The 23,381-nt window shown below is 54.4% G+C and overlaps 2 protein-coding genes across 7 annotated transcripts; one reads left to right on the top strand and one right to left on the bottom strand.

Moving 5' to 3' along the window:
• Positions 1-121: 121 nt before the first annotated feature.
• Positions 122-22,583, bottom strand: LGI4 (leucine rich repeat LGI family member 4). 2 transcript variants are annotated; one of them, XR_005065564.1, is made up of 10 exons: positions 21,845-22,583; positions 21,361-21,432; positions 21,031-21,102; positions 19,637-19,708; positions 19,434-19,505; positions 19,041-19,210; positions 15,813-15,977; positions 15,202-15,707; positions 13,769-14,364; positions 122-132 (listed from the first exon to the last, which is right to left on the bottom strand). XR_005065564.1 is itself a non-coding variant. In XM_037039615.1 (9 exons), the coding sequence occupies exons 1-9, from the start codon at positions 22,024-22,026 to the stop codon at positions 14,050-14,052; spliced, it is 1,626 nt and encodes a 541-aa protein (XP_036895510.1). In that variant the 5' UTR covers positions 22,027-22,583; the 3' UTR covers positions 13,452-14,049. The 2 variants fall into 2 exon arrangements, 1 of the variants encoding a protein (XP_036895510.1); XM_037039615.1 differs by lacking the exon at positions 122-132 and having other exon boundaries at positions 13,452-14,364.
• On the top strand, positions 6,100-12,619 carry FXYD3 (FXYD domain containing ion transport regulator 3). Of its 5 annotated transcripts, XM_037039619.1 has the most exons (9): positions 6,100-6,193; positions 6,370-6,463; positions 9,099-9,152; positions 10,723-10,755; positions 10,863-10,886; positions 11,751-11,829; positions 11,907-11,943; positions 12,268-12,305; positions 12,426-12,619. In XM_037039619.1, the coding sequence occupies exons 3-9, from the start codon at positions 9,113-9,115 to the stop codon at positions 12,598-12,600; spliced, it is 426 nt and encodes a 141-aa protein (XP_036895514.1). In that variant the 5' UTR covers positions 6,100-6,193; positions 6,370-6,463; positions 9,099-9,112; the 3' UTR covers positions 12,601-12,619. The 5 variants fall into 5 exon arrangements, with proteins under 5 accessions (XP_036895514.1, XP_036895515.1, XP_036895511.1 ...); XM_037039620.1 differs by lacking the exons at positions 6,100-6,193; positions 6,370-6,463 and adding an exon at positions 8,325-8,420 and having other exon boundaries at positions 11,751-11,825; positions 12,426-12,487; XM_037039616.1 differs by lacking the exons at positions 6,100-6,193; positions 6,370-6,463 and adding an exon at positions 8,333-8,420.
• Positions 22,584-23,381: the final 798 nt, after the last annotated feature.

The following is a 23,381-nucleotide window of genomic DNA, read 5'->3' on the forward strand; positions in this document are numbered from 1 at the left end:
CCTCTGGAATGGTCATTTAACATAACCATTCTATAACCTTTATCACCTTTGACTGGTTTCCTAGATATGTTAAATAGCTGTGGCCAAATTTTGAGCCAGGGAGAAGGCTTCTACCCAGGATGTAAGGGGGGGCTGGTCCCCTGAGTTATAGCACCTGCGAGAGAGCTTGGAGTTGATTGGCTCCACACCATGGGGCCACGCCTGCCCAGACTCACTACGGCAGCCCAGTAAAGCTGGGAGGGTATGGGAGTCCTGGCAGGTGTAACCAATTGTGGGAGGAGTTGGAAATGGGGCTGCAAAGGAAGACTGGCGCGGTGATTTAAACGCAGATGCAGCAGCTATTGAGAGAGAGCCATGCGGTTTTGGGCAGAGTGAGGAACCTCTCTTGGTGAGGTGAAAGAGAGAGCCACGCAGTTTTGACAGAGTGCAGGCCCCCTCTTTTCCAGGTGAAAGGGAAAACCACGCAGCTTTGCCAGAATGGAGATCCCTGCAGCCAGGTGAAGAAAGACACGCGCTTTTGGTGGAGTGCGGACCCCTGCAGCTTTGGTAGAAGAGGCCCAGGCGGCCTTGCAGTGCTCCCTTTGGCCACGTGGTCTGGGAGGAAGGAGAGACTTTGCCTGGAAAAATGGGTACGAAGAACTCTCGCCAGTGGACGGTGAGAAGGTGCCATATGACTTTGGATTAACTGGAGACCCTGCCTGGACGGCGACACAGCTGACAGTGCCAGCGACCTGAAACACAGACGTGTGCTTTTTTTCCTGAGATATGGTACCCCGAATTAGGGCAGGGGAGAAGGAAGCGCTGTGGGTGTCTGTGATTATCCTAAAGGACTTTGGTATTTTTATGGGGACACTGGGTCACTACTTTAAGTCTGTACAGCTTTAAATAAACCTTTCCTTTCCTTTTTACAAATCTCTGGCATTGAGAGATGTCTTTCCAATTGGTGGTGGACAGAAGAGCCCAGTAGGTATTAGTATACCATCCTTGGGAGGGGCCCCTGTTTTCTGTAGCAGTTTTTGGTATCCTTGGGTGGGCCTACTATTGCCCCCTCTGGTCCTGTTGTTCGGTAACACTCAGAACAAAGGACTCCCTCTCAGGCTTGAGGCAATCTAGGCTCCCAGGCTACCTGGCCTCCGGTTGCCCAGGGGCTTGCCACCCTGGTCTTCAGCTGCTCTTACTTTTCCTACCCTGCTTTGCCCTGGAAACTTTGCCTTTCACCCCCTCACTCTACCTAGTCCCGTTCTCTTCCATGGGAACAGGTCACTAATAAACTGATCACACGCTAATGGATGTGCTGATCTGTAATTCTCTGCACGTGTCAGCAAGAAGAGCCAGGTCTCTCCTGTCAACGCCAGCACCCACACTTCTTTCACAGGCGCTGAATACAGACACCACAGGGAACAGCCCTAGAACCCCAGGAGGCCATGCTTGTCTGCCCATGGATCTCTCTGTCCCTGTCTTGCCCAGGAAGTAGGAGCTTGGAGTATTGCTGTAACCACACCTCCCCAACCCACCAACCTGGACTCTCAGTCTCCACCTGGGAAGGTGGGGAACCGGCCCAACCAGAACCCCTCTCATGGGTCAGGGTGCCTCTGGCTTCCACACTCCAGCCTGGCCCATCTAGGGCCTATGAAATTACCAGGAACCTGTGTATAACAGGGTGCAGCCAGGGGGCCCCATAAAGAGGGATTTGTAACGGGGTCCAGAACTTGGGGTGTCCAGGAAATACTAAAATATATGTAGGATGTTCTCACCCCCACAAGTCTGAACTGGGGGATGGGACACATGGAGCAGGGCCATTGAGAGTCATTCTGCATAGCAACAGCTTTGCAAATAACCTCAGGCATGGTCATTTAACATATCTCTAACAGAAGTCAAAAGACTGGTTTTACAGACATGTTAAATAGCTGTGGCCACACTTTGAGCCTGGGAGATGGGAGTGACTTCCACTCAAGTTGTAACTGGGAGGCAACTCCCCGGGGTTATAGTGCCTGTGTGAGAGTTTACAGATGACTCACTTCTTGCCCCGGGGTCACACCTGCCCCGACTCAACAGTTAGCCCAGAAAAGCTGGAAGTACATGGGAATGCTGGCAGGTGTAGCCGATTGTGGGAGGAGTCGGGAGTGGGGCTGCAGAGGAAGATTAGCACTGGGGTTTAAACCCAGGGACGGCCCCTATGCAGAGAGGGAACCACGCAGATTTGTCTCCCTTTGCCATGAAGGTTAGGAAGCTGGAAAGCGAGACGTAGCAGCGATGCAGAGCTCTTACCAGTTTGGAAGAATGCAGGAGAGACGCTGTGGGAAGGGAGGGGGTGAAAGGACTCTTGCTGGTGGGCCAGGAGAAGGTGCCACAGGGGTTTGGATTGAGAACTGGAGATCCCAGTGACGAGGCTGATGGTGCTGGGAACCTCGGGAGGCCTGACAGCTGAGCACGGATTACTGGGAAGGACTAGGGGCAGCCTGAGCCACGGACTTCTATTTCTTTTCCTGAGATACAGCACCCCAGACCAGGCGAAGAGGGGAAGAAAGGACTGTGTGTGTTTGTGGGTGTTTTAAGGGACTTTAGGACGTTAATGAAGACATTAAGTCATTACTATAAGTCTGTATAACCTTTGAATGAATAATTCCTTTCCTTTTCACCAATCTCTGACATTGAGAGCTATAACTCTCTAGCGGTGGGCAAGGCAAACCTAGTACAGGGGGACCCCCGGAGAAGGGGGGGTCCATTCGGTAATATAGTATTTTCTCCCCACCCCCGCTGGTCCATTCTGTAACTCGTGGAAACACTCCTAGCTTTAAAAGAACAATGGCCCTGGCCAGGTGGCTTAGTTGGCTGGAGTGTTGTCCTGGATACCAAAAGCTTCGAGTCTGATCCCCATAGAGCTCCGTAGAGAGCAGAGAACATACCCAGGTTTCAGAGTCAATCCCCGTTGGGACGTGCACAGAAGGCAGCTAATCTATGTTTCTCTCTCACATAGATGATTCTCTCTCCCTTCCTCTAACTCTTAAAAAAATCAATAAACATCAACATACTTCAGGTGAGGAACTGAAAAAATGAAATTAAAAGTATTGACCCCTGACTATTAAAAACCAAAATTAATATAACTTTGACTCAGTGACTGCAAAATGCCTTATGGCACAGATGGCAAACACACGGCCCGCAGGCAAACCCAGCTTCCAACTGGTTTCATCCGGCCCTCCACCTGGTTTTATCCAGCCCAGCACCTTGTTTCTACCTGGTGGCAGCACCGAGCTCCTTGCCCCTAGTTAAAGAGTAGTTACATTTATATAGTCCTAAAATTACATTCGGCCCTTTGAAGGCAATCATGAGGCTTATGTGGGCCCCCGTGAAAATGAGTTTGACACCCCTGTCCTATGGTCTTGCTTTTGTATTTTTATTCAACATTCCCCAAAACTTTGTGATGTTCAGAAACTATCTGTGGGTTTGATTTTTCTCATTTAGAAAGAATTCCCAGGATACTGAGGAACTGCAGCCAATCACAGCTTCAACAGTTTCTTCACTGCCAAAGGGTTTAAAAAGTAAAATGAAGGGGAACAAGTTTAAGTAATGTTATTATTTATACAATATAATAAATATATATATGACATATTTGTATATAAACAAGTGGACACACTTTAATAAGACTAAAGTCAAACCAACTTAGAGAACTCACCCGAAAGAGACCCAACCCCCGATACGGTGCGAGGGGCCGCACTCACCCGACTCCCTGAAGACCCTCCCAAAGGTCCCGGTGTGAACACCTTCACCCCCACATGGGGTGGGGTCTCTGGCCCTACTCCTCCTGGCCATAAGCCCCAGCCTGAGCCCAGCTGACTCTTGTTTGTGGCACATTCCAGTCCAGCCCCTGGAGGAAGCTATGGTTGGCCTGAGTTGGGTATAAGTCCCACTAACACCTGAATATCCAAACGCAAAACCACAGTAATTAAAGATTCAGGAGCCCTGGCTGGTGTGGCTCAGTTGATTGGAGCATCGTCCCACAGACTGAAAGGTTTTGGGCGTGATTCTCAGTCAGGGCACATGCCTGGGTTGTGGGTTAGGCCTCCGGTTGGGGCACGTAGGAGGCAAGCGATCGGTGTTTCTCTGATGTTTGTGTCTCATGTTGATGTTTCTCTCCCTCGCTCTTTTTCTCCCTTCCACTCTTTCTCTAAAACAAATAAACCTATCCTTGGGTGAAAACATTTTAAAAATAGATTCAGGAAATGAAGCTGACAAAGTCTCAAATTGGTGGTCTTCCAAACTGAAACTGGCCCTCAGATGGGTTCTGTTTGACCTGCGTAACTTTTAAAAAATAACCCGATTCAACTTTTAATATTGGAAACTCCACATAAACATTCAGGCTTCTGATACCTATTGAAAATATAGTAGTAGTTGGCTGAAACTGTGTAAAGTCTATTCTTTAATTTTTTTATTAGGCTTTTTTCCAAGGTAGTACTTTTTCAGGACATGTGAGTATCCCTTCCACCTCATCCTGCAGTCTCTCACTCCCCCTCCCCAGAAGCAACACTATTTTATTCATATATAAGTATATGCATATACATTAATTCCTGTCACAACTGGTAGCACACTTTGCTACACCTTGCTTTTTCCCCCTAACAAGTTTTCTGGGAAGTACTCTCTGTCCGTGTGAGCTTGCTCCGGTCTTTTTGGCGGCTACCCTTCAGGCAGGACAATAGTTCTCCTGTTCTCCCAGTTGCCGCTGTACCTTATAATCTCAAGCCCCTTCTGCTGCACAAGTTCATGATTCCTGCCTGGTCCCTTTGGAATCAGAGTTTGCAGGCTCTGGCACAGGTGAAGGACACAGCCCGCCTTCTTCTCAGCCACAGCCCACTCAACCCTGATTGTTCTCTGGTGCTTGTAGTTTCCAGACTTCCCAGCAGAGGGAGACACCACTCCACTCCCAGAAGACCACCAAAGGGGTCTTCCCAGGGACATCACAATCTCGAACTGTCTGGGCAAGAGATGCTACCTGCCCAGACGCAAAGAGCCCTTAGCTGGACTGGGATCCCCAACAGGCCTCCTTTTCCTCTGTTTCTATCTCCACCCCGCTCTCTCCCCGAATTTCCCCTGCTTTGACTGAGCCCCACCTCTGAGAGCTCCCTTCACTCCTTGCAGGGATTGGCCCCTTTTGAATGGGAGTGGCGGGGGGGCCTTATCCCAGACGAGGGCCTGGGATTGAGAAGTTGCCTGAGGGAGTCACACAAAGAAAGCCATGTAGCTGGGTGAACTTCCTGCCTCCCTACTGAGGAGGGGAGGGAGGACCCTGTTCTCCTGCCCCCAGCAGACAGCCCCCAGTGGAGGCTTGACCTCCAAAACCCCTTTCCCTGTCTTGCACTCCACCCTCCTGATAGTCCCCTCTCCTTGGCCTGGTTCCTGCTGCCCTCCTCCCTGCCCCGGTGGCGGTGTTGGGGGTCGCCTGGAGTCCAGCTGGTGGCCAGCACAGAGCCACCCTTGCCTGGCCCTGCCCCTCCCCATGACCCCAATCCTCCGCCAGCCACTCAAAGGCGCCTTGTTCTACATCCAGCCCCCAGACAAAAGTCTCTCTGTCTAAAAAGGCGGAATTCGGGGGGAGGGTGCACCCCAACAGGGACCATGTGGGGGCCTTCACAGACCCCAGCCGGAAGGAATGCTATGAGGAGGAGGAGGGGTGGGACAGGGAGAAGGGAAGGGAAAGGAGCCATGCACAGCGCAGTGGGCCTTGTGCGGAGTGGGAGGCAGCCCCCCCATCCCACGGCCCACTGTGAAGTCCCAGGCTCCTAGCACTCTTGGGAAGAGCCTGAGTTAAGAAGGTCTGACCTGGTGCTCAGGAGCCAGTTCCCAGTCTCTCTAGGGCAAGATGTGGATGACAGGGAAGGGCTCATGGTCTAAGGCCTAACAGCTCCACCCTCGCTTTAGGACCTTGGTCATGTCAGCATCTTCTGTTGACCCTCAAACCAAGTCAACAGCAACAAGTGACCAGGAAGAGGATGTAAGATCTTCTGTAATTGCTGCCAATCCCTCCTCCAAGCACAACACACAGTCTAAGTAAAAGAAGTCAGGATATTATACCCCTGGATAGCCCCCCTCCACTGCTCCACCAGACTGCCAGACTTCTTCCTTCCTTCCAGGTCCTTTTCTAAGGGACAGGAGAGGCCCCATTGGAGGAAGCCCCCTCCCCTAACGTCAGAGGTGAAAGGTGAGTTGCAGCCCATCTTATTCTCATTGGACCTCACCTGAGGCTGCTGTGACCTTGGACCCCAGGGAGCTTCCTGTCCCTAGTGGGCTTGGCAGCAGGAACTGTCTCTTTAAGAGCAGGAATGGGATGAGAGCCCCTGTGCTTTAGGGAGTCTGACTTGTTCTCTACCTGCCCAGCTTTGCCCAGGTTTGCTTAGGGCGTGGCAACTGCCAATAAAGGTAGAGCTCAGGCGGAACCTGGAAGCTTCGCACGGCCTGGGGAGCCACACAGGTGAGAGTTGGGGCCCCCTCACCCCCACTGCTCTCTTTTAAAGACCCTAGAACCTTCCCCCTTCAAGGCCCTTTTCTGGGGAGTGGGCAGAAGATTAGTGAAAGCCCCTGATGAGATCCTTCTCCCATCATTCTCCTCTCAGGGGCTGGGTGAGCCAGCTGGGGCGAGGCAAAGGCCCACAGGTGGGATGGGGGCATCTGGAGCACCAGGGGTATCTGGGTAAACAGAAGTGGGTTGGGGGTACCTGGGTGAATGGGGGTATCTAAGCGGAGCATAGGTGGTTGGGGGTATCAGCAGATGGAGGGTGAATGGGTAGACTCAGAGTGTCTAGGGAGTGGGGTCCTACACATCTCAGAAAAGGTGGTTCCTAAGGATCTGTAAAGTGGGGAGTGGATTTCGGGGACATGGGGAGTCGTTCTGCCTGCCCGAAAGGCCTGGCCACCATCATGGAGGAACCGAGGGGACAGCAGAGGGCAGGTGGCAGAGACAGGAGAGGAAAGGGGTGGGCAGAGCCTCCTCCTGCAAGCCGCTCTCCTCTTCAAGCCTCACACCATCAGTTTCTGAGCAGCTCAGAGCCTCTTCCAACCAGGGCCGGAGAGGGAAAGAGGAGGGCAGACCAGCTCCCCGCCGCCTGCCCCACAGGAAGAGCCAGGCTGAGAACAGCTGAGCCAGCCGTCCGTGTCCCCTGAGCGGGGGGGATGCTGGGCGACCCCTTGGAGAGGGAGCGTAACCAAGGCCTCTCAGCAGGCAGGGCACTTGGAGGATCCCAGGGAAAGAGGCTGAAGAGCTGAGACTCTGAGTTTCAGGTAGCAGAGTACAAGGGCATTAAGCTTAGTTTGCAGGGGTTACCGCGTTGCGACAGCAACCTGGGTTAATCAGAGTTCCAGCTTCATCAAGCTGGGAAGACTGTATGTGTGAGGACGTGCACAGAGCTGAGACCAGCACCTGCCATGGGTTGAACACTCAGTGAGCTCCGTTACTAGTACTAGTAACGGTCTCAGGGCCACCCGGCCTCCCGCGGCAGCTGTCAACAGCAGCAGAGCTTCGACAGACCTGAGCCCAGAGCCTTGGGGCTATGGGGCCCGCACACCCAGCCCAGACTGCCCCAAACTTTGTGAGTTTCTAAATCCCTTAGTAATGCTCCCCCAACTACAGGTCCTCTTCCTGAAACAGAAACCAACTCGGGTGGGTGTTTCATGGAGGAAACAGAGAGAGAGAGGTGGGGAGAGTTCTCCTCGCCTGTGGACAGGGGTCCCTGCAAGGACACAGCAGGGACTGTCAAGTGATTTTAAGATTTTACTTTATTTCATTAAAGATTTTATTTATTTTTAGAGAGAGGGGAAAGGAGAGAGGGGGTGGGGAAGAAACATTGATGTGCCAGAGAAACATCGATTGGCTGCCTCTCACATGCCCCCAGCTGGGGACCTCGCCTGCAACCCAGGCACGCGCCCTGACCGGGCGTCAAACTGGTGACCTTTTGGTCCACAGGCTGGTGCTCAGTCCACTGAGCCACACCAGCCAGGGCTCAAATGGGCTTTTTATTAGGGTTGGGAAGGACATATATTAAAGGGAATATCATTAAAGAGAATATATAACAGATGACCTCCAGGGTTGTTGGGGATTAAATGAGTGAAAACCCAGCAGGGACATTTGGCAGTGCCCAGTGTGGAGTAGATCAGAGTAAGTGTACGCTCTTGCTAAGGTTATGACGACATATGCTTGTGGCCATGGGGCAGGGGCAGGGAGAGTGGGGCCCTGTGGATCTAGGGGGACCAGGTGCTTCTCCCAGGCACAGATGATGGTGGGAGGGCGGACTGACCCTAACCAGGGGAGGACGGAGGGGTCCTCTTCACCCTGGGCAGGGCTCCCTGAGGAAGGAGGAAGAGTTCGTCACTGGGAGGAGCTCGGCAGGGGATGGGTAGAGCAGTGCCTGAAACTGGGGTAGAGACAGAACCGGGTACTGAGGTGGGATGAGCAGAGGTGGGGCAGAAATGGGGGCCGGGGGTCAGGGTGGCACAAAAGATGAGGTTGGGGTTGCAGCCAGGCCGATTCTTCTCCCAAGGCTGCCCTCTCACCACCCCAGCCTTGTGTTCTCTGCCCGCCGACACTTCCCTGAGCAGCCTGAGGTCTGCAGAGTCTAGGCGGGGCAGACAGGCTCCAAGCTGTCTATGGGAGACACTCCCAGGAACCAGGCCTCCTGCCACCTGGCTTCTAACCCCCCCCCCCCCCCCCGTTTCCAAAAACCCCCCGAGGCCCTGAGAGTCCTTCCTGAAGCAGGGGCAGCTGCTGTAGAGACAGGCCTGGTTTAAATCCCAGTTCTGGCAAGGTGCCTATTGGAGCCTTGGTTTCCCAATCTATACAATGGGGTTAACTGCAGGCAGCGTCCCTCTCGTTTGGTTGCCAGGACTTTGTACCTCCAGTCTATGTCCAGTGAGTTATTATTGCTGCTCTCTCTGCGTCCTCACCTACCTCCACTGTGCTTTTCAGCTCCTTGTCTCTCAGCCTTCCATGTCAGCCTTTCTGCTCTGGGGTAGACTGGGTACCCTGGGTCGGGTGTGGAGGAGGAGGGGATTGGGAACCAGAGGCCCTGGCGGCATCCCTGCTAAAGCTCGGCCCTCCCCTGCACCCCCTCCAGGCCAGCACACCATCATGCAACAAGTGGCCCTGAGCCTGTTCATCCTCCTGGCAGGTGAGTGCTACCCCCCGAATCGCCTTTCCCCGGAACCCCCCAGCTGAGCGGCAGGCAAGCCTCATGTGCGTCTCTCTTGTGTTTTCTGCCTCCCCTGTGGGTTGATGGCTGTCAGGATAGCACCTCCTTGAGGGAAGAAGTGTCACACGGGTGGTTTCGAGAGATCACAAAGACAGGCCCTCTCACCGCAGCAGCTACACTGGCTGGGAAAGTCCAGTCTTGACNCAGCCTTTCTGCTCTGGGGTAGACTGGGTACCCTGGGTCGAGTGTGGAGGAGGAGGGGGTTGGGAACCAGAGGCCCCGGCGGCATCCCTGCTAAAGCGCGGCCCTCCCCTGCGCCCCCTCCAGGCCAGCACACCATCATGCAACAAGTGGCCCTGAGCCTGTTCATCCTCCTGGCAGGTGAGTGCTCTCCCCCGAATCGCCTTTCCCCGGAACCCCCCAGCTGAGCGGCAGGCAAGCCTCATGTGCGTCTCTCTTGTGTTTTCTGCCTCCCCTGTGGGTTGATGGCTGTCAGGATAGCACCTCCTTGAGGGAAGAAGTGTCACACGGGTGGTTTCGAGAGATCACAAAGACAGGCCCTCTCACCGCAGCAGCTACACTGGCTGGGAAAGTCCAGTCTTGACGTCTCGTTGATGAGATCAAAGAAGAGGTTGGGCCTTGTGCTGTGTCTTCCACGCCTCCCCAACACTTTGTTACAAAGGGTAACAAAGGGCTCAAATGGGCTTTTTATTTGGGTTGGGAGCGTACACTTACTCTGAGCTTCCCGCACTGGGAATGTAGAGGTTATATAACAAGGTACCAGTGACTCAGTGTCCTTACCTGGAAAAACTAGGACCATAACAGCACTTACAGAAAAGTCACTGTGAGCATTAAACAAGTTGGTATTTGAAAAGCACTTAGACCAGTACCTGTACGGAGTAAGCACTATTTGTTTATACTTTAAGTGTAATTTAAAATTACTGATCTCCCTTCATCCAAGAAAGAACAGAGCTTAGGTCCAGAGCTCAGGCAGCTCACTGCTTCTAGCCAGAATTCAGTTCTAGTCCTTTGCTCTCATTGTATTTCTTTTTATCTGTTACATCAAGCAAGACTGGCATTCCATTTAGGATAGTGATAGACCAATGTATTTTTCAATAAAGTCTATTTAGTTTATAATTAGTAAGTTGCTTTAAAGGGAAGTGGTGTGCCAGAACAGACAGGACAAGGACATGAGCTCCGAGGATGACTGGGCACCGAGACCGTCTGTCATGGGGACAAGAACACTTTGTTTCTGGAGGAGGTGTGGGTTAGTCGGGTGTTTGGAAACATTCAGTCAAAGGGTGGCCTAAAGCCACCAGATTAACACCTATTTCAGGAGGCAAAATGCTGGCGTGGCTCTCAGGCGTGGGGCTGAGTGGAGGGAGGGTCCACACTTTGAGATGGGACATGCTGGGGCAGCTAGCTTAGGGCTGGACCCCAGCATCCTCAGGAGGCAGGGGACCTTATCCCTGAGGCCCTATGGTCCCACCTGCCAGTTTCACTGAGGCCAGCACCGCCATCTCCTCTCCTTCCCCGATTCTCCCACCAGGCCTGCCTGCACTGGAGGCCAACGACCCAGAAGGTGAGTCAGACTGTGCTCTTCTACCAGTTCCACCTCCAAATTCTCTCCTGAGACCCCTGCATCCCAGCTGTTTTCCGGGATTCACATTCTTTTTTCTTTCCTTTCAGATAAAAACAGTCCTTTTTACTATGGTAAGAGCTGGTGCCCCTCCCTTCGCTCCCCCTACCCCCACCCCTCATACTATTTTGTACCAAAGGTCCCACAGAGAGCTGGACGAGGGTCTGATGTGGGTGGAAAGGGGGCAAGAATAGGATTGGACCGAAGCACTGACCAGTAAACACAGTGAATTAAGGGAGCAAGACATGCCACCCTAGTCCTTGGGAAGATTCATGATTATCTAGCAAGGACGGTTTACCAGAATCAAGGACAGTTCATAAGAAGGTGTTGTTATAGTTCAAATCAAGTCTTCTGGGAGAAGCGCTGACTTGAGAAAACTTTCTGGAGGAGCTGGGCTATTTGATCCAAATCTTTCTGTGGCCTCCAGATTCCACACGACCTGCTCTAGGCCACCCCTCTGGGGTTACTCCCCCTTCTCCCCCTCACCGCTTCCACTCAGGCCACAGAGGCCTCTCTGCTGCTGCTCTGACTCAGCAGACACACTCCCAGCCTCTGGGCTTTTGTATCTTCTGATCCCTCTGTCTGGAATACTTTCTTACACGAGCCCCATGCCTCCCTTCCTCACCTCCTCCCTATGTCTCTGCTCAGGTGGGGCCCCTTAGAAGGGCCTTTCCTGCCCATTCTCCCTAAAAGAGCTGCCATCTGACTTTCTGTTCCCTGGCTCTGCTTATTTGTCTTCGTCTCCACCTGATCCTACATTAAAAATCTTATCACTTGCTTGTGTGTTAACTGAATGGGAGCAAAGGAGGGCTGGGGTTGTCTGCACTGCTGTATCCCCAGCGTATCATACGTGCCCACTATATCTTTGTTAAGTGGATAGGGGCTTGAATAGAGAGGACACCAGCTGGCATTGAGGGCCCCCTCTGGGTTTCTCCTAGACTGGCACAGCCTCCAGGTCGGCGGGCTCGTCTGTGCCGGGATTCTGTGTGCCGTCGGCATCTTCTTCCTCATAAGTGAGTGGAGGAACAGGCAGGGGAGTGGGGCAGGGCAGTGCCGTGGGCCCCCTCTCTTGACTGTTCCCCTCTCCCCAACAGGTGGGAAATGCAAATGCAAGTTCAGCCAGAAGGCCAGGTGAGATTGGTTCCCTGTGTGTGCCTTCCTGTCTCATTCTGGACAGACACCTTTCATGGGTGAAAGAGAGAAATCTTACCGAAAGAGACCAGGCCTCCAGGCTCTGCCCTGGAGAATTCCTACCACTAAAACTTCCTAGGCTTATTCCTCAGAGCTGGAAACCCCCAGAGGGCCCCAAATCTTGAAATGCTTTGGACCCCAGGGTGGTACAACCCTATGATGGAAAAACAGTCCAGAAGCTAGGTTAGGGAAAGCTGAGAATTTTCTCGTCTTGAGGGTGAGGACAAATGGTGAATATAGATCTTACCACTTTTCTTTTCTCAGCCACTGACCAGGGGACACCCCACCTCTTGTCACCCCAGGTAAGACAGGGACAGATGGGGCTGAGGGGAACATGGGATGTGAGGTGTGTGTGCATGCAGGTGCACTGGGGAGGAAGACCTCCATCCATTCTCACCAGCTGACCCCACCACCTCTCCCAGGCTCTGCCCACAACTGTTGAGGAGAGATCCACGAAGGAGCACAGGGGGCCTCTCTCTTTCCCTATGTCCTCATTCTGCACAGGAAACCCACTCCAGGATGGAATCCTCCCTCCTCTTCTCAGAAAGCCTTGCCAGGTCTCATCTCACTTCTCGATGGAGGGGGTCTCTTCATTAAATTTTTAATCTAAAATGATTTTCCTCTTGCCCAAGCAGTCTTGAGACGCCCTATGTGTGCTTTGGAGTAGGACGTGGGGGTGGGGGGGCAGAGGGTGGGCATTCACCGGAGGCCGCCACAGAAGCTGGTGCTGAATCTGTTAGAAAAAGCCCAAAGGCCTATTCCCTCATGACCTGGTGAGTGGCGTGGGCTCTCTCCTCTGCCTCCATGGTCTTGAGAGCCACAGGGGCAATTGAAAATTTTCTAGTAGTCAAATAGGGGACATTGTGGGAGTGAAAGGGAGCTGTAACCAGAAGTGCTGGGACATGCAGGTGGACACTGGGTACTCATGTCCCGGTAGTTCACGCCGTGACCTGAGTACACAGATAGCTTATAATAATAAGACCTCTATAACCCTTCCACTCACTCTGAGACTCCACTTTATTACTGAAGACCCTTCCTAATACCCAAATGTCCCTATGGGACCTTTAAATAATTGTCCATGATAACCCTCATAATATGGGATGATGGCCATATAGTGTGAGAACCTCCAATGAGCCTCGGACTCCCTTGACACTCCCCCAAACCCAGTAAGACCTCCAACTCTCCCCAAGAGCCACTTTTTAAAATGTCTAAAACCCTTTAAAACACTCAAAAGGTCAAAACACTCAAAAGGAGACCCCAAGAAGAGACCCACAGTTCACCTGTGACCTGTCCCCTGATAATGCCCTTATATCCCTCGAATATATACCATAAGCGCCCCCACACTCCTTAGACAACCCCAGAGGCTCCCTGCTCCTGCGACACTGCCCTCTGCCCGCATCACTCAGCGCACAGCGCACACCCTCCCAATGATCCCACAACGAGTGGGACGGGTGCCCAGCGCATTTATTGAGTTCAGACACCTTCTGCCTTCACCCCTGACACCCACCGGAATGGGGTAGCCAGGACTCCCCATAACAACTTTCGTTTTTCCTCCCATTCCCCTCCGAGAGCAAGAGGAAAACAGGCTGAGTTTCCGCCTTAGCAGCACGCATGCGCACAAGCAGCAGAGGAAGTTAGCAAGCCCGACAGGGAAACCTGCCTAGCAACCGATGACGTCATGGGGCGTGAACTAAAAGCGATTGGCCAGATTGAGAGAAAAATTATCTCCTCCTGAGTGCTTTAACAAGGAGTGGGAAGGGGCTACTTCTAGACCTCCTGGAGCTCTGCACACTGCCCCCGCCGTGACGTTCCATGCTCCAGCCTGAGCTCCCAGATCACCCTTGGTGGGGGGCATTTGCAACACAGCAAAGCTGTTGCTTTAGACTGGGAGGACAGCTCTTGCCTTGAACTTGGCCTGTGGCCAGTATTTCACGAGAACAGCCATAATCCTAAGTGGGGCCAGGAGGTCAATCGAGAGGCTGCTCAGAGGCCTAAGATTTCCCACACCAACCCCTTCACCAGCCATGTCCAGGGTCCCATCCGGTGTCAGGCACTGAGATCTAATTCGTGAAGCTGGTAGATCTGCGTGGGGCCCTTGAAGCAAGCAGCAAAGAGGAAGTGTCTGCCAGCCGTGGTGATGTGCGCAAAGGCCCGGGGGGCCACCAAAGCCGGGGGCCCCAGCTCCTGCAAAGGTTCCAGGAGCCCCTTGTCGGGATCAAGGTGGAAGACCTGGCTGAAGGCAAAGTCGCTGCCCAGGATAGCCAGCTGGTCCTTGGCGACGAACAGTGGCTGGAAGACATGGGCACCGCGTGATGGAAGTTGCTGTAGCAGGCGAAACATGGAGCCGTCCCAGCGCATGACCTGTGAAGTGTGGTGGCGAGTTAGGGCCTGGGTCCAGGCTGGCCAGGCCTGCGGGTAGTCCTCTAGGCTTTGGGGGACTGGGGAACTGCTTATAAACAGGCCTGTAGTTTCCCCAGACTCCTGCAGCTTTCTTATCTTTATAGATGTCTCCACCGAGCTGCTCAGGCCACATTCTTGGCCCTTTCTGTCTCCCACACACCTGCCATAGAATTCATCCGTAATGGAAATCTGTCAGTTTTACCTGCTATGGTATATATTGCTCCAATGTCCTCTGGTTGCTCTCCAGCCCAGCTAGAGTCACCTCTTCCCTGGTTACACTATTCCTGTCCCTGTGCCCACAGTCTGCTCCCCACACAGACGCTCTATGGACGTCTGAGTCAGATGCCTTCTAGGCTCAGACTCTCCCCCTGGCTATATCTTACTCTGAAAAGAATGCTGGGGGGAGTCAGCCTTGGGGATTCAGAGTGTGGTGGTGTGGTCAAATGCAGTGAGTCAGAGTCACAGAGCCATAGTTTGGAAGTAGAATCAGAATCTCAGGCCAGTGTCTACGTTGGGGGATGGGGAGTAGTTTAGGGTTCACAGTCCTTGAGGGGTTGGTCTTGAAGTCAGTGTTGGGGTAGGGTCAGCCTCAAGGATCAGCACGTGAGGTGGGGTTGGAGTTTGAAGATCGGCCTGTAAGGCTGGGTCAGAGTTTAGAAGCCAAAGTGCAAGTGGGAGTCAGTGCTGAACTTTGGCCGGCCAGTGCTAAAAAGGCAGAGCTTGAGTAGGAGTCAGCTGCAGGTCAGGAGTGGCTTGTGGCCTCTGCTGCCCCTCCTACCTGGTTGGGTCCAGGCTTACCATGGAGTCCCCAATGTAGCGTGTCAGGCACAGGAACACATCCCCATTGGCCCGGAAATGGCGCGTAGCATAGACGTCCTCAGCCTCGGGGATGTCCGTGCGCCTTTCGAAGCGGCCCCCAAGCCAGTGGAAGAGCACCGGCCGCTGTGAGGCTGAGGCCAACAGCAGATGAGGCCGGCCACCCAGCTCGAGGACCTCAGCATCTGTGTCCCGGTGCCAGGCATGGAGGCTCTGGCGTGGGTAAAAGCCAGGCCCGTCACGGCACAGCAGTGTGGTGCTGCCTGCCTTGGAGGCATCGACCACCACGAAGCAGGGTTGCCCATCTAGCCACAGGAGCTCGGCGTCATTGGGCCGCAGCAGCCGCTTCGGGGCAAGGGCCTGAGTGGGGGCCAGGCGCAGGCCAGGGCTGGGCCGGGACCACAGCTGCGAACCTCCCCACAGGCGGGCAGCCAGCACAAAGAGGCGCAGGCCCAACACCAGAGGCTTACAGGATACCACCGAGGGCGCTGTGGGGGAGTCACAGAGCAAGAGGCAGGTCAGGCCAGCTGGGCAGGGCAGGGCAGGCCGGAGGCAGGCTACTAAGCAGGCAGGAACATGGGAGGGGTGCTCACCGGACAGCTCTTCCTCCGGCCGGAAGCGCTGCAGGCTGTAGTCCCAGGTGAGGATCAGGCAGCGGCCAGCAAAGGGCTGTGCCAGGATGACGTGGGGTTCCCCCTGGTACGAGAAAGGCTCCACACCCAGGGCCGACTCTCCGACTGTCTGGAACCGGGACAACTCTGGGGGTGGCAGGAGAGAGTCAGGTAGGCCCAGGGGATCCCAAGGGTCCTCATCGCTGGGCCTGGGTTTGTGCTTCTCTGAAATGAGGACCATCTCGCTGTTCATCTCATAGGGACCTAGAGAGGAATCTTTTTAATTTATAGCTGTATTACACCAACACGATAAGCCTTTATTTTTTAAGCTTTGTGGCATTATCAAATACTTGCTTAGAAACAACATGTTTATCCATTCATTTAACTTTACAAAATCCCTGTGAGGTACATTCTGTTATTCCATCCGCTTTACAGACGTGCAAACTAACGCTCAGAGACATAAACAGCCAACTGCCCGGCAAAGTCCATCCTTCTCATCTTCCACGAAATAGGAGCTGGGCACACCTCTGCCCAGCCAGAGGCCACATTGTCCCAGCAGTCCCCCAGCAACCCCCTCCCAATGTAGGTGTGACCACGTCCAGACCAAGGTCCCAATGGAACAGGGTCCCGATGGAACAGGGTCCCAAGGTCCCAACAGAGTGGTGGGTGTGGCCTGCCTCAAGTGTCTGAAGGGGGCTCATCCCGGACTTGGTCTCCTTCCCTTCTCCCCAGGAACTGGTAGATGGACCTGCCACAGGTTGGTGTCGACCACGAAAACCAGGACAACACCCAGGGGCTGCTCCGCCTGCCTGAAGTGTACACCTCAGACCCTTGGTCTTCTTTAACTGACGGCATTTTGAATCTCTTTCTTACACCTTAACGTTTATGGTAACAATGCACCCGGGTCGCCCAGCATCGTGCTGGTAGAGCCAAGCCGTCGGTGCCAGGTCACACGACTTCACTCTACGTGCCAGGCCCCGTTTCTAGGTGCCGGAGTTGAAGCAATGACCCAAACGACCAAGGATGCCCACCCAAAGACGGGTCTTTCAAAATGTCCATCAAATTATCACTCCCTGCTTGAAACACACCACCGCTTCCCACAACCTGCAGGGGGAAATCCACTCTCTTTTCTGTTGCTTTCAATGTCCTGTCCAGTGAGGCTCCGGCACCTCTGACCTCCCCCCGAAGCCAGACCTGCCCTCTTTTGATCCTCAAGCAGGACAACTCTACGCTGCCCCGGGACCGTGGCCCATCAGGTCCCTCTCGCGGCAGTGCCCTTCCCATGGTTCTTTACTCAGCTGCCTCCAGATCTAATGCCATCTCTTCAGAGTCGACTTCCCAGATGCCCCATGCAAAGTAGGAACCCCCTGAACTTCCCCATCACTCCCTGTGTTTACCACAACATGTAGCGTACATTTATTTGTGCGGTGTTTTATTGAATGTCTATCTCCCCCCACCCGCCAGGACTGTGAGGCCAGGGCCCAGGGCTATCTTGGTCACCCCAGTGTGCCCATTGCCTGTCACTGGGCTGGGCAATGAGCCTTGGTGAATATTTGCTGAATAACTTAATAAAGAATGACACGTAAGTTAAATACCCTTGGTCTATGAGTCCCACGGATCTCAAATATTTCACACTTAGATGATGATGACTATAATAATAGTTATTATTATATTAATAGCCTTCAAATTTGAACCCACACGTCCACTTCTGGAGGAGCGTCTGGCCCTCGCTCTGGGTCTTGGCTCCCACAGCCCTGCAGGCTCACCACCTCCCAGCCCTGGCCACTCGGTGCCACCCCAACCTGGCCCTGGTCATTCTGAGCTACCAATCTCTGCTTTCCTCTGGACTGCGGGTTCTGTGGAGATGAGACCCGGGACTGTCTTCATCACTGCTGCGCCCTCTGCATTGTCNGACCCAAACGACCAAGGATGCCCGCCCAAAGACGGGTCTTTCAAAATGTCCATCAAATTATCACTCCCTGCTTGAAACACACCACCGCTTCCCACAACCTGCAGGGGGAAATCCACTCTCTTTTCTGTTGCTTTCAATGTCCTGTCCAGTGAGGCTCCGGCACCTTTGACCTCCCCCCGAAGCCAGACCTGCCCTCTTTTGATCCTCAAGCAGGACAACTCTACGCTGCCCCGGGACCGTGGCCCATCAGGTCCCTCTCGCGGCAGTGCCCTTCCCATGGTTCTTTACTCAGCTGCCTCCAGATCTAATGCCATCTCTTCAGAGTCGACTTCCCAGATGCCCCATGCAAAGTAGGAACCCCCTGAACTTCCCCATCACTCCCTGTGTTTACCACAACATGTAGCGTACACTTATTTGTGCGGTGTTTTATTGAATGTCTATCTCCCCCCCGCCAGGACTGTGAGGCCAGGGCCCAGGGCTATCTCGGTCACCCCAGTGTGCCCATTGCCTGTCACTGGGCTGGGCAATGAGCCTTGGTGAATATTTGCTGAATAACTTAATAAAGAATGACACGTAAGTTAAATACCCTTGGTCTATGAGTCCCACGGATCTCAAATATTTCACACTTAGATGATGATGACTATAATAATAGTTATTATTATATTAATAGCCTTCAAATTTGAACCCACACGTCCACTTCTGGAGGAGCGTCTGGCCCTCGCTCTGGGTCTTGGCTCCCACAGCCCTGCAGGCTCACCACCTCCCAGCCCTGGCCACTCGGTGCCACCCCAACCTGGCCCTGGTCATTCTGAGCTACCAATCTCTGCTTTCCTCTGGACTGCGGGTTCTGTGGAGATGAGACCCGGGACTGTCTTCATCACTGCTGCGCCCTCTGCATTGTCCGGTACCCATAACAGCGCGAACATATATTTATGAAAAAGTAAAGTGATTGTGGGACGCACTTTAGAAATGGCCATTTTTATATCCATAACAGCAATAACAAGAGTGAACATTTATAAGCGCCTCCCATCCCAGGCCCTGGGCCAAATGCTCTGTGCTTGTGGACACATCACGGAATTCTCACAGCAATCCTGCGTCACTGTTTATTACTTCCATTTCACAGAGAGAAACTGAGGCTCAGGGTGGTGACGCTGTCCCCTCAGAGTCTCACAGCCAGGACATGGCAGAAAGCAGGAAGTGAGGTGAACCCCTCGGCCCTGGCCACCATCCCCCTGATCTCCCACCTTCTTCTGGGAACCCCGGTGGTGCCCCGCCCACCCCACAGGGAAAGCCCCCACCTATGGCTCTGCACTTGAACGTCCTGGGGTCGAGGTGGTGCAGCTGCATGTGGGCCAGGGCGGTGGGGCCGGCACAGGCCCCAGTGCCCACGCTGGCGTTCACGCTGGGCATCCACTGCAGCAGCCAGAGGACACGGCAGTCACACCGGAACGGGTTCCCGCGGAGGTCCCTGGGGCAAGAGGCCGGGGAGGGGCTGCGACCCGGCTTCCACCCCTTGGAGGCCATGCTCCCCACCCCCTCCCCCGGCAAGAGTTCACGATGGAGCCCCACAGGTGGCGTGAACAATAGGAACCGGTCCAGCTGGGCGCATCGTGCCCACCAAAGGTGGCCACGGGTATCCCTTCCCTTCTCCAACATTTGCACCACCCGCACCCAGTTTCCTGGAGCCTCACACATGAGTCAGGGTCTCCAGGCCTCGGAACAGGAATCTGGGGAGGGTCTCGAGATGGTTATTGGCCAGGCTCCTGGTGGAAGGGCAGAAAGAGGAGGGTGCATCAGCAGCTACCGGGACACCCCGGGGTCTGGGTGGCAGGATGGGGGGCTGCCTGTCAGGGTGGGCAGGGCAGTGGAACAGGGAGGCCTGGAAGGCACATACAGGTGCGAGAGTGAGCGAAGTCCTCTGAGAGCATTCTTCGAGATGGAGCCAATCTCATTGTCCTCAATGAAGCTGTGGAGGGAAGGTGGGGTAAGGGGGAGTTCTCTTGTTGTGGTCCCACAGTTTTTAGGGGAACACACCCCACGGAAGCCATATGCCACTGGGATGTGCTGACTTCTCCCCTTACACTTGGCATAATCTCAGGGGAAGCCTCCCCCAACACCTCTCACTGAGGTCCCGGTCTACAATCCCGGGAGGCAAGAGCCCGACCCTGTGGCCGCTGCCAGCCTCACGATGAATGCCGCGGCCACCATCCCCAGCCGTGTGCTCACCAATACCAGCACTGCCACCATGACCCATGATGACCAATACCCATGCCTCTGCCGTTGCCATCCACCCCAGCACTAATAGGTGCCGTTGTCACCAGCACTGCCACCCTCCTCACTGACACCCGCATTACCACCTGCTCCCATCACCAACCTGGCACCAGCAACACTAACAGCCTCACCAACAACACCCCTTCACGGTCGTTACTGAAATGGCGGCCGCCACGACCCCGAGCCCCAGCACTGCAGCGGCATGGCCGGCACCAGCAGTCTCACCACCACTGTCCCCAACACTGCCCTCTTCGCCCGTCCCTAGCACCACTACTGCCACACAGTATCCCCCCCCCCCGACCCCTCCACCATCCCCACCAAACCAAGCACCAAAATACCGTCCTCACACCAACACAACGCCCTGCACACGGCCCTCACGCCGACCAACATGGATACGGACGCTAGGATGACCACTGAGTACTACACAGCTAACCACCACGCCACCAACCCCTCAGACTGCATCATCAGTGACACCGACCGCTCCGTCACCGTTGGGCCTGCCATTTTCATCAACATCGTCCCCGCTCCGTTATTCTCAGTACCGTCGCCACCTCCCTGGGAGTGGCAGCAGCGACAGCGGCATCTTTACCACCATCCTCTCCAACACCAACATCAACACCATCACCCGCATGGCCATGCTACCGTCGTCACCACCACACTAACTCAGAGTTGTTTCCTGTTCATTTGAAACATTGTCTGTCTCTGGCCTCTTTGCACCCTCCCCGGACTTCTGCAAGTCAGGCGGGGCCAGAAACACTCTCGGGCCACCCGGGCTCTTTGCGGGTCTCCAAGCAGAGACGGGTGAGAGGGGCAGGCTGAGGTTACACAGCGGAGCGGGGGCCCTGACCCCACCCAAGAGGCTAGGCCCCTTGCCCCTCAAGGAGGGACTGACCCTTGTCCAGACACATCCTCCCCAGGGCAACCAGCCCCTATGTCCCCTTACTTCGGGAGCCACAGAGGGGCCCCTCCTTCCTCTCTCAGGTCCCCAGTCTGGCCCCATCCTGTGGCCTCACTCACAGATACTGCAGGTGGGACAGGCCCGCGAACGCATCGTCCTCAATCACAGAGAAGGAGTTGAACGTGAGGAGGCTGCCGAGGGAGCAAGAAAGAAAATTTTCGAGAGCGCTGCCCCCTTTCTGACATTTTAAATTGGCCCCCACCCTCAGCCCACCTCGGCATGGTCTCACCCCCCCACACAGACAAACATGCATGCATTGATGTGAGTAAATGTGTGTATACAAATGCTTTCAGCCAGACATACACATATGTGCACATCCAGCCACACACGTATGTGCATGAACACCCACTCCCTTGAGCTCGTTGTTGGCTCTGGCGGGCCCCACTCACAGCAGGTGCAGTGACGGCACCCTCAGGAAGCTGCCGGTCTTCAGCTGGGTGGCTGCAGTCCTAACAAGTGAGCTGGTGACATGGGTAGTGGTGGGTGAGGAGAAAACCACTTCAGTGCTCCAGTGTCATCCCAGAACTGTCTTCCGTCTGGGGGACCCTGGCATGCCACCCTGGCCCTGGGTGCATTTTCCCTATGTCCCCGGGAGACAGACATTTGCCCGCCTCACTTGGCAAGGATCCTGACGGCACCCAGCCCACCCCCCGGCAATCCCTTCTCCTAGGGTCCTACTGCAGCTGCTGCCCTTTGGAAGTTTCCTTCTGCTCCCTTTCGAATGCTAGCAGCCCCCCTTGGGGCCTCCCAGCGTCCTTTGCTGCCCACCTTCCAAGATCCTGACAGACCCCTTCTTGGCCCCGTGTCCTTAAACCCTGGGGTCCCAGAATTCCCATCCCCACCCTTAGGCCCCCCCAAAGGCCTAGCACTCACAGCGACAGCAGGGTCGGGGAGAAGTTCTCGGGCAGGTCCGGGGAGCCTTCACAGAGGGCACTGTCTTTGGAGCAGGAGCAGCTCAGAGGACATTTCCCCTTTGGGGGTCTCCAGGACACCCCCATCCTGGCCTCGGTCAGCAGCAGCAGCAGCAGCAGCAGCAAAATGCCTGCCCCTCCCATGCCCCCTCACCCCCACTGAGGCACCAGCTTCTTCCTGCCCACCCAGTTCTGCCCAGACTTCAACCACTACATCCCCCCTGCCAGGGAACCCTCCATTCCGCCAGCTGGCACACTCTGCCCTGGCTCCTCGCTTCTCTTTCTGTTCTTTCTTTCAGTCTGTCTTTCTCCCTGTATCTCTTTGGAGTCTAGTTTTCTGTTTATATCTCTTTCCTTGTTCTCTCTCTCTCCCTCTCCCTCTCTATTTCTTACTCAGTGGGTTAGTCTATTTCCCACTCTCTCTATTTCCGCCTTTGTCTCTTTTTCTGTCTCTGTTTCTCTGTTTGTCTCTCAGTCTGTCGGCCTCTCTGTGGTGTGTGTCTCCTTCGGTCTTTATTTCTTGTCTCCCAACCCCCCTTTCCAGCTCTCTGTATGTTTCTGCCCCTCCTCCCACATCCCTTCTCCCTAGAGGTTTGGGAAAGGGACTCAGTGAGCACCGGGTGTGCCCAAAAAGCTGGGTAAGAATGAGGAGGGGGTTCAGAGGCCATAGGAAGAGCAGCGCTGGGGAAGGGACTGGATGGCCCCATGGGAGGGGAGGAGTCACCAGAGGCTGAAGCTGCCCTGGCCACGCCCTTCTAACCCCCCAGCCAGATTCCCCATTCGGGGAGTGAGGAGGATGTCCCCAGGGTGGGGATCAGATGGCTCTGCAGTCAGGAAAGGGCTGGGAGGGGAGACCACTGCGGAGTCTGGAGTCACCTTAGCTACTCCCAGACAGCCCCCACCCGGGGCAGCAGGACCCTGCTGGTGGCGCTGTCAAACGGGCTTGGAGGGGCCGGCTCAGGTCCAGCTGCTCCCTCTGGTGGCCACACTTGGCAGCGCTACCCTGCCTCAAACTCACCTCTCTTCCCAGTTCAAAATTAACCCATTGAGTGCCCACCGCCTACTAGGGGTAGAGTCAACCCAAGAAAAAAATGATGATAATGCCATCCCCTTCTACAGCATTGACTCTGCACCAGGCCCTGTCCTGCAGGGCAATCTATTAAGCTCCTCTGACCCCTCCACAGCCTTCTGGGATTGATATTATTTTATGGCTATTTTACAGAGGAACATACTGGAGAGAGAAGTCAGGTAATTTGAGGTTTAGAATATGCAGAAAGGGCAGAGCCAAGGCTGGAGCCCAAGCACCAGCTCCAGGCCTCTGCACAGGATTTTGCATTTCTTTTTTAGAAGTCAGGACTCATAGATACTGGTTGTTTTTATTTGGACTAAGCTTTTAGCACTTTGGATAGATTTTGTTCATTAAATAAGAAAAATACATAAATGGCACGTGTTACCGAACCCCAAATAGTAGTAATAATGCTTACTGAGCACTTACTGGG

This window comes from Sturnira hondurensis, unplaced genomic scaffold (assembly GCF_014824575.4).
Source record: "Sturnira hondurensis isolate 20B ecotype Veracruz unplaced genomic scaffold, ASM1482457v3 Scaffold0025395, whole genome shotgun sequence".
Lineage (NCBI taxonomy): Eukaryota > Metazoa > Chordata > Mammalia > Chiroptera > Phyllostomidae > Sturnira > Sturnira hondurensis.

Bases quoted from the DNA above. Each gene is read 5' to 3' on its own strand.
- FXYD3 (XM_037039616.1), top strand. From the start codon at position 8,378: ATGGGTAGAGCAGTGCCTGAAACTGGGGTAGAGACAGAACCGG. The intron at 10,887-11,750 runs GTAAGAGCTGGT...GGTTTCTCCTAG, and splicing joins AAACAGTCCTTTTTACTATG to ACTGGCACAGCCTCCAGGTC. The intron at 11,944-12,267 runs GTGAGATTGGTT...TTCTTTTCTCAG, and splicing joins AAGTTCAGCCAGAAGGCCAG to CCACTGACCAGGGGACACCC.
- LGI4 (XM_037039615.1), bottom strand. From the start codon at position 22,026: ATGGGAGGGGCAGGCATTTTGCTGCTGCTGCTGCTGCTGCTGCTGACC. The intron at 21,433-21,844 runs GTGAGTGCTAGG...CCATGTCACCAG, and splicing joins TCCCCGACCCTGCTGTCGCT to CTCACTTGTTAGGACTGCAG. The intron at 19,506-19,636 runs GTATGTGCCTTC...CCCTTCCACCAG, and splicing joins CTTCGCTCACTCTCGCACCT to GAGCCTGGCCAATAACCATC.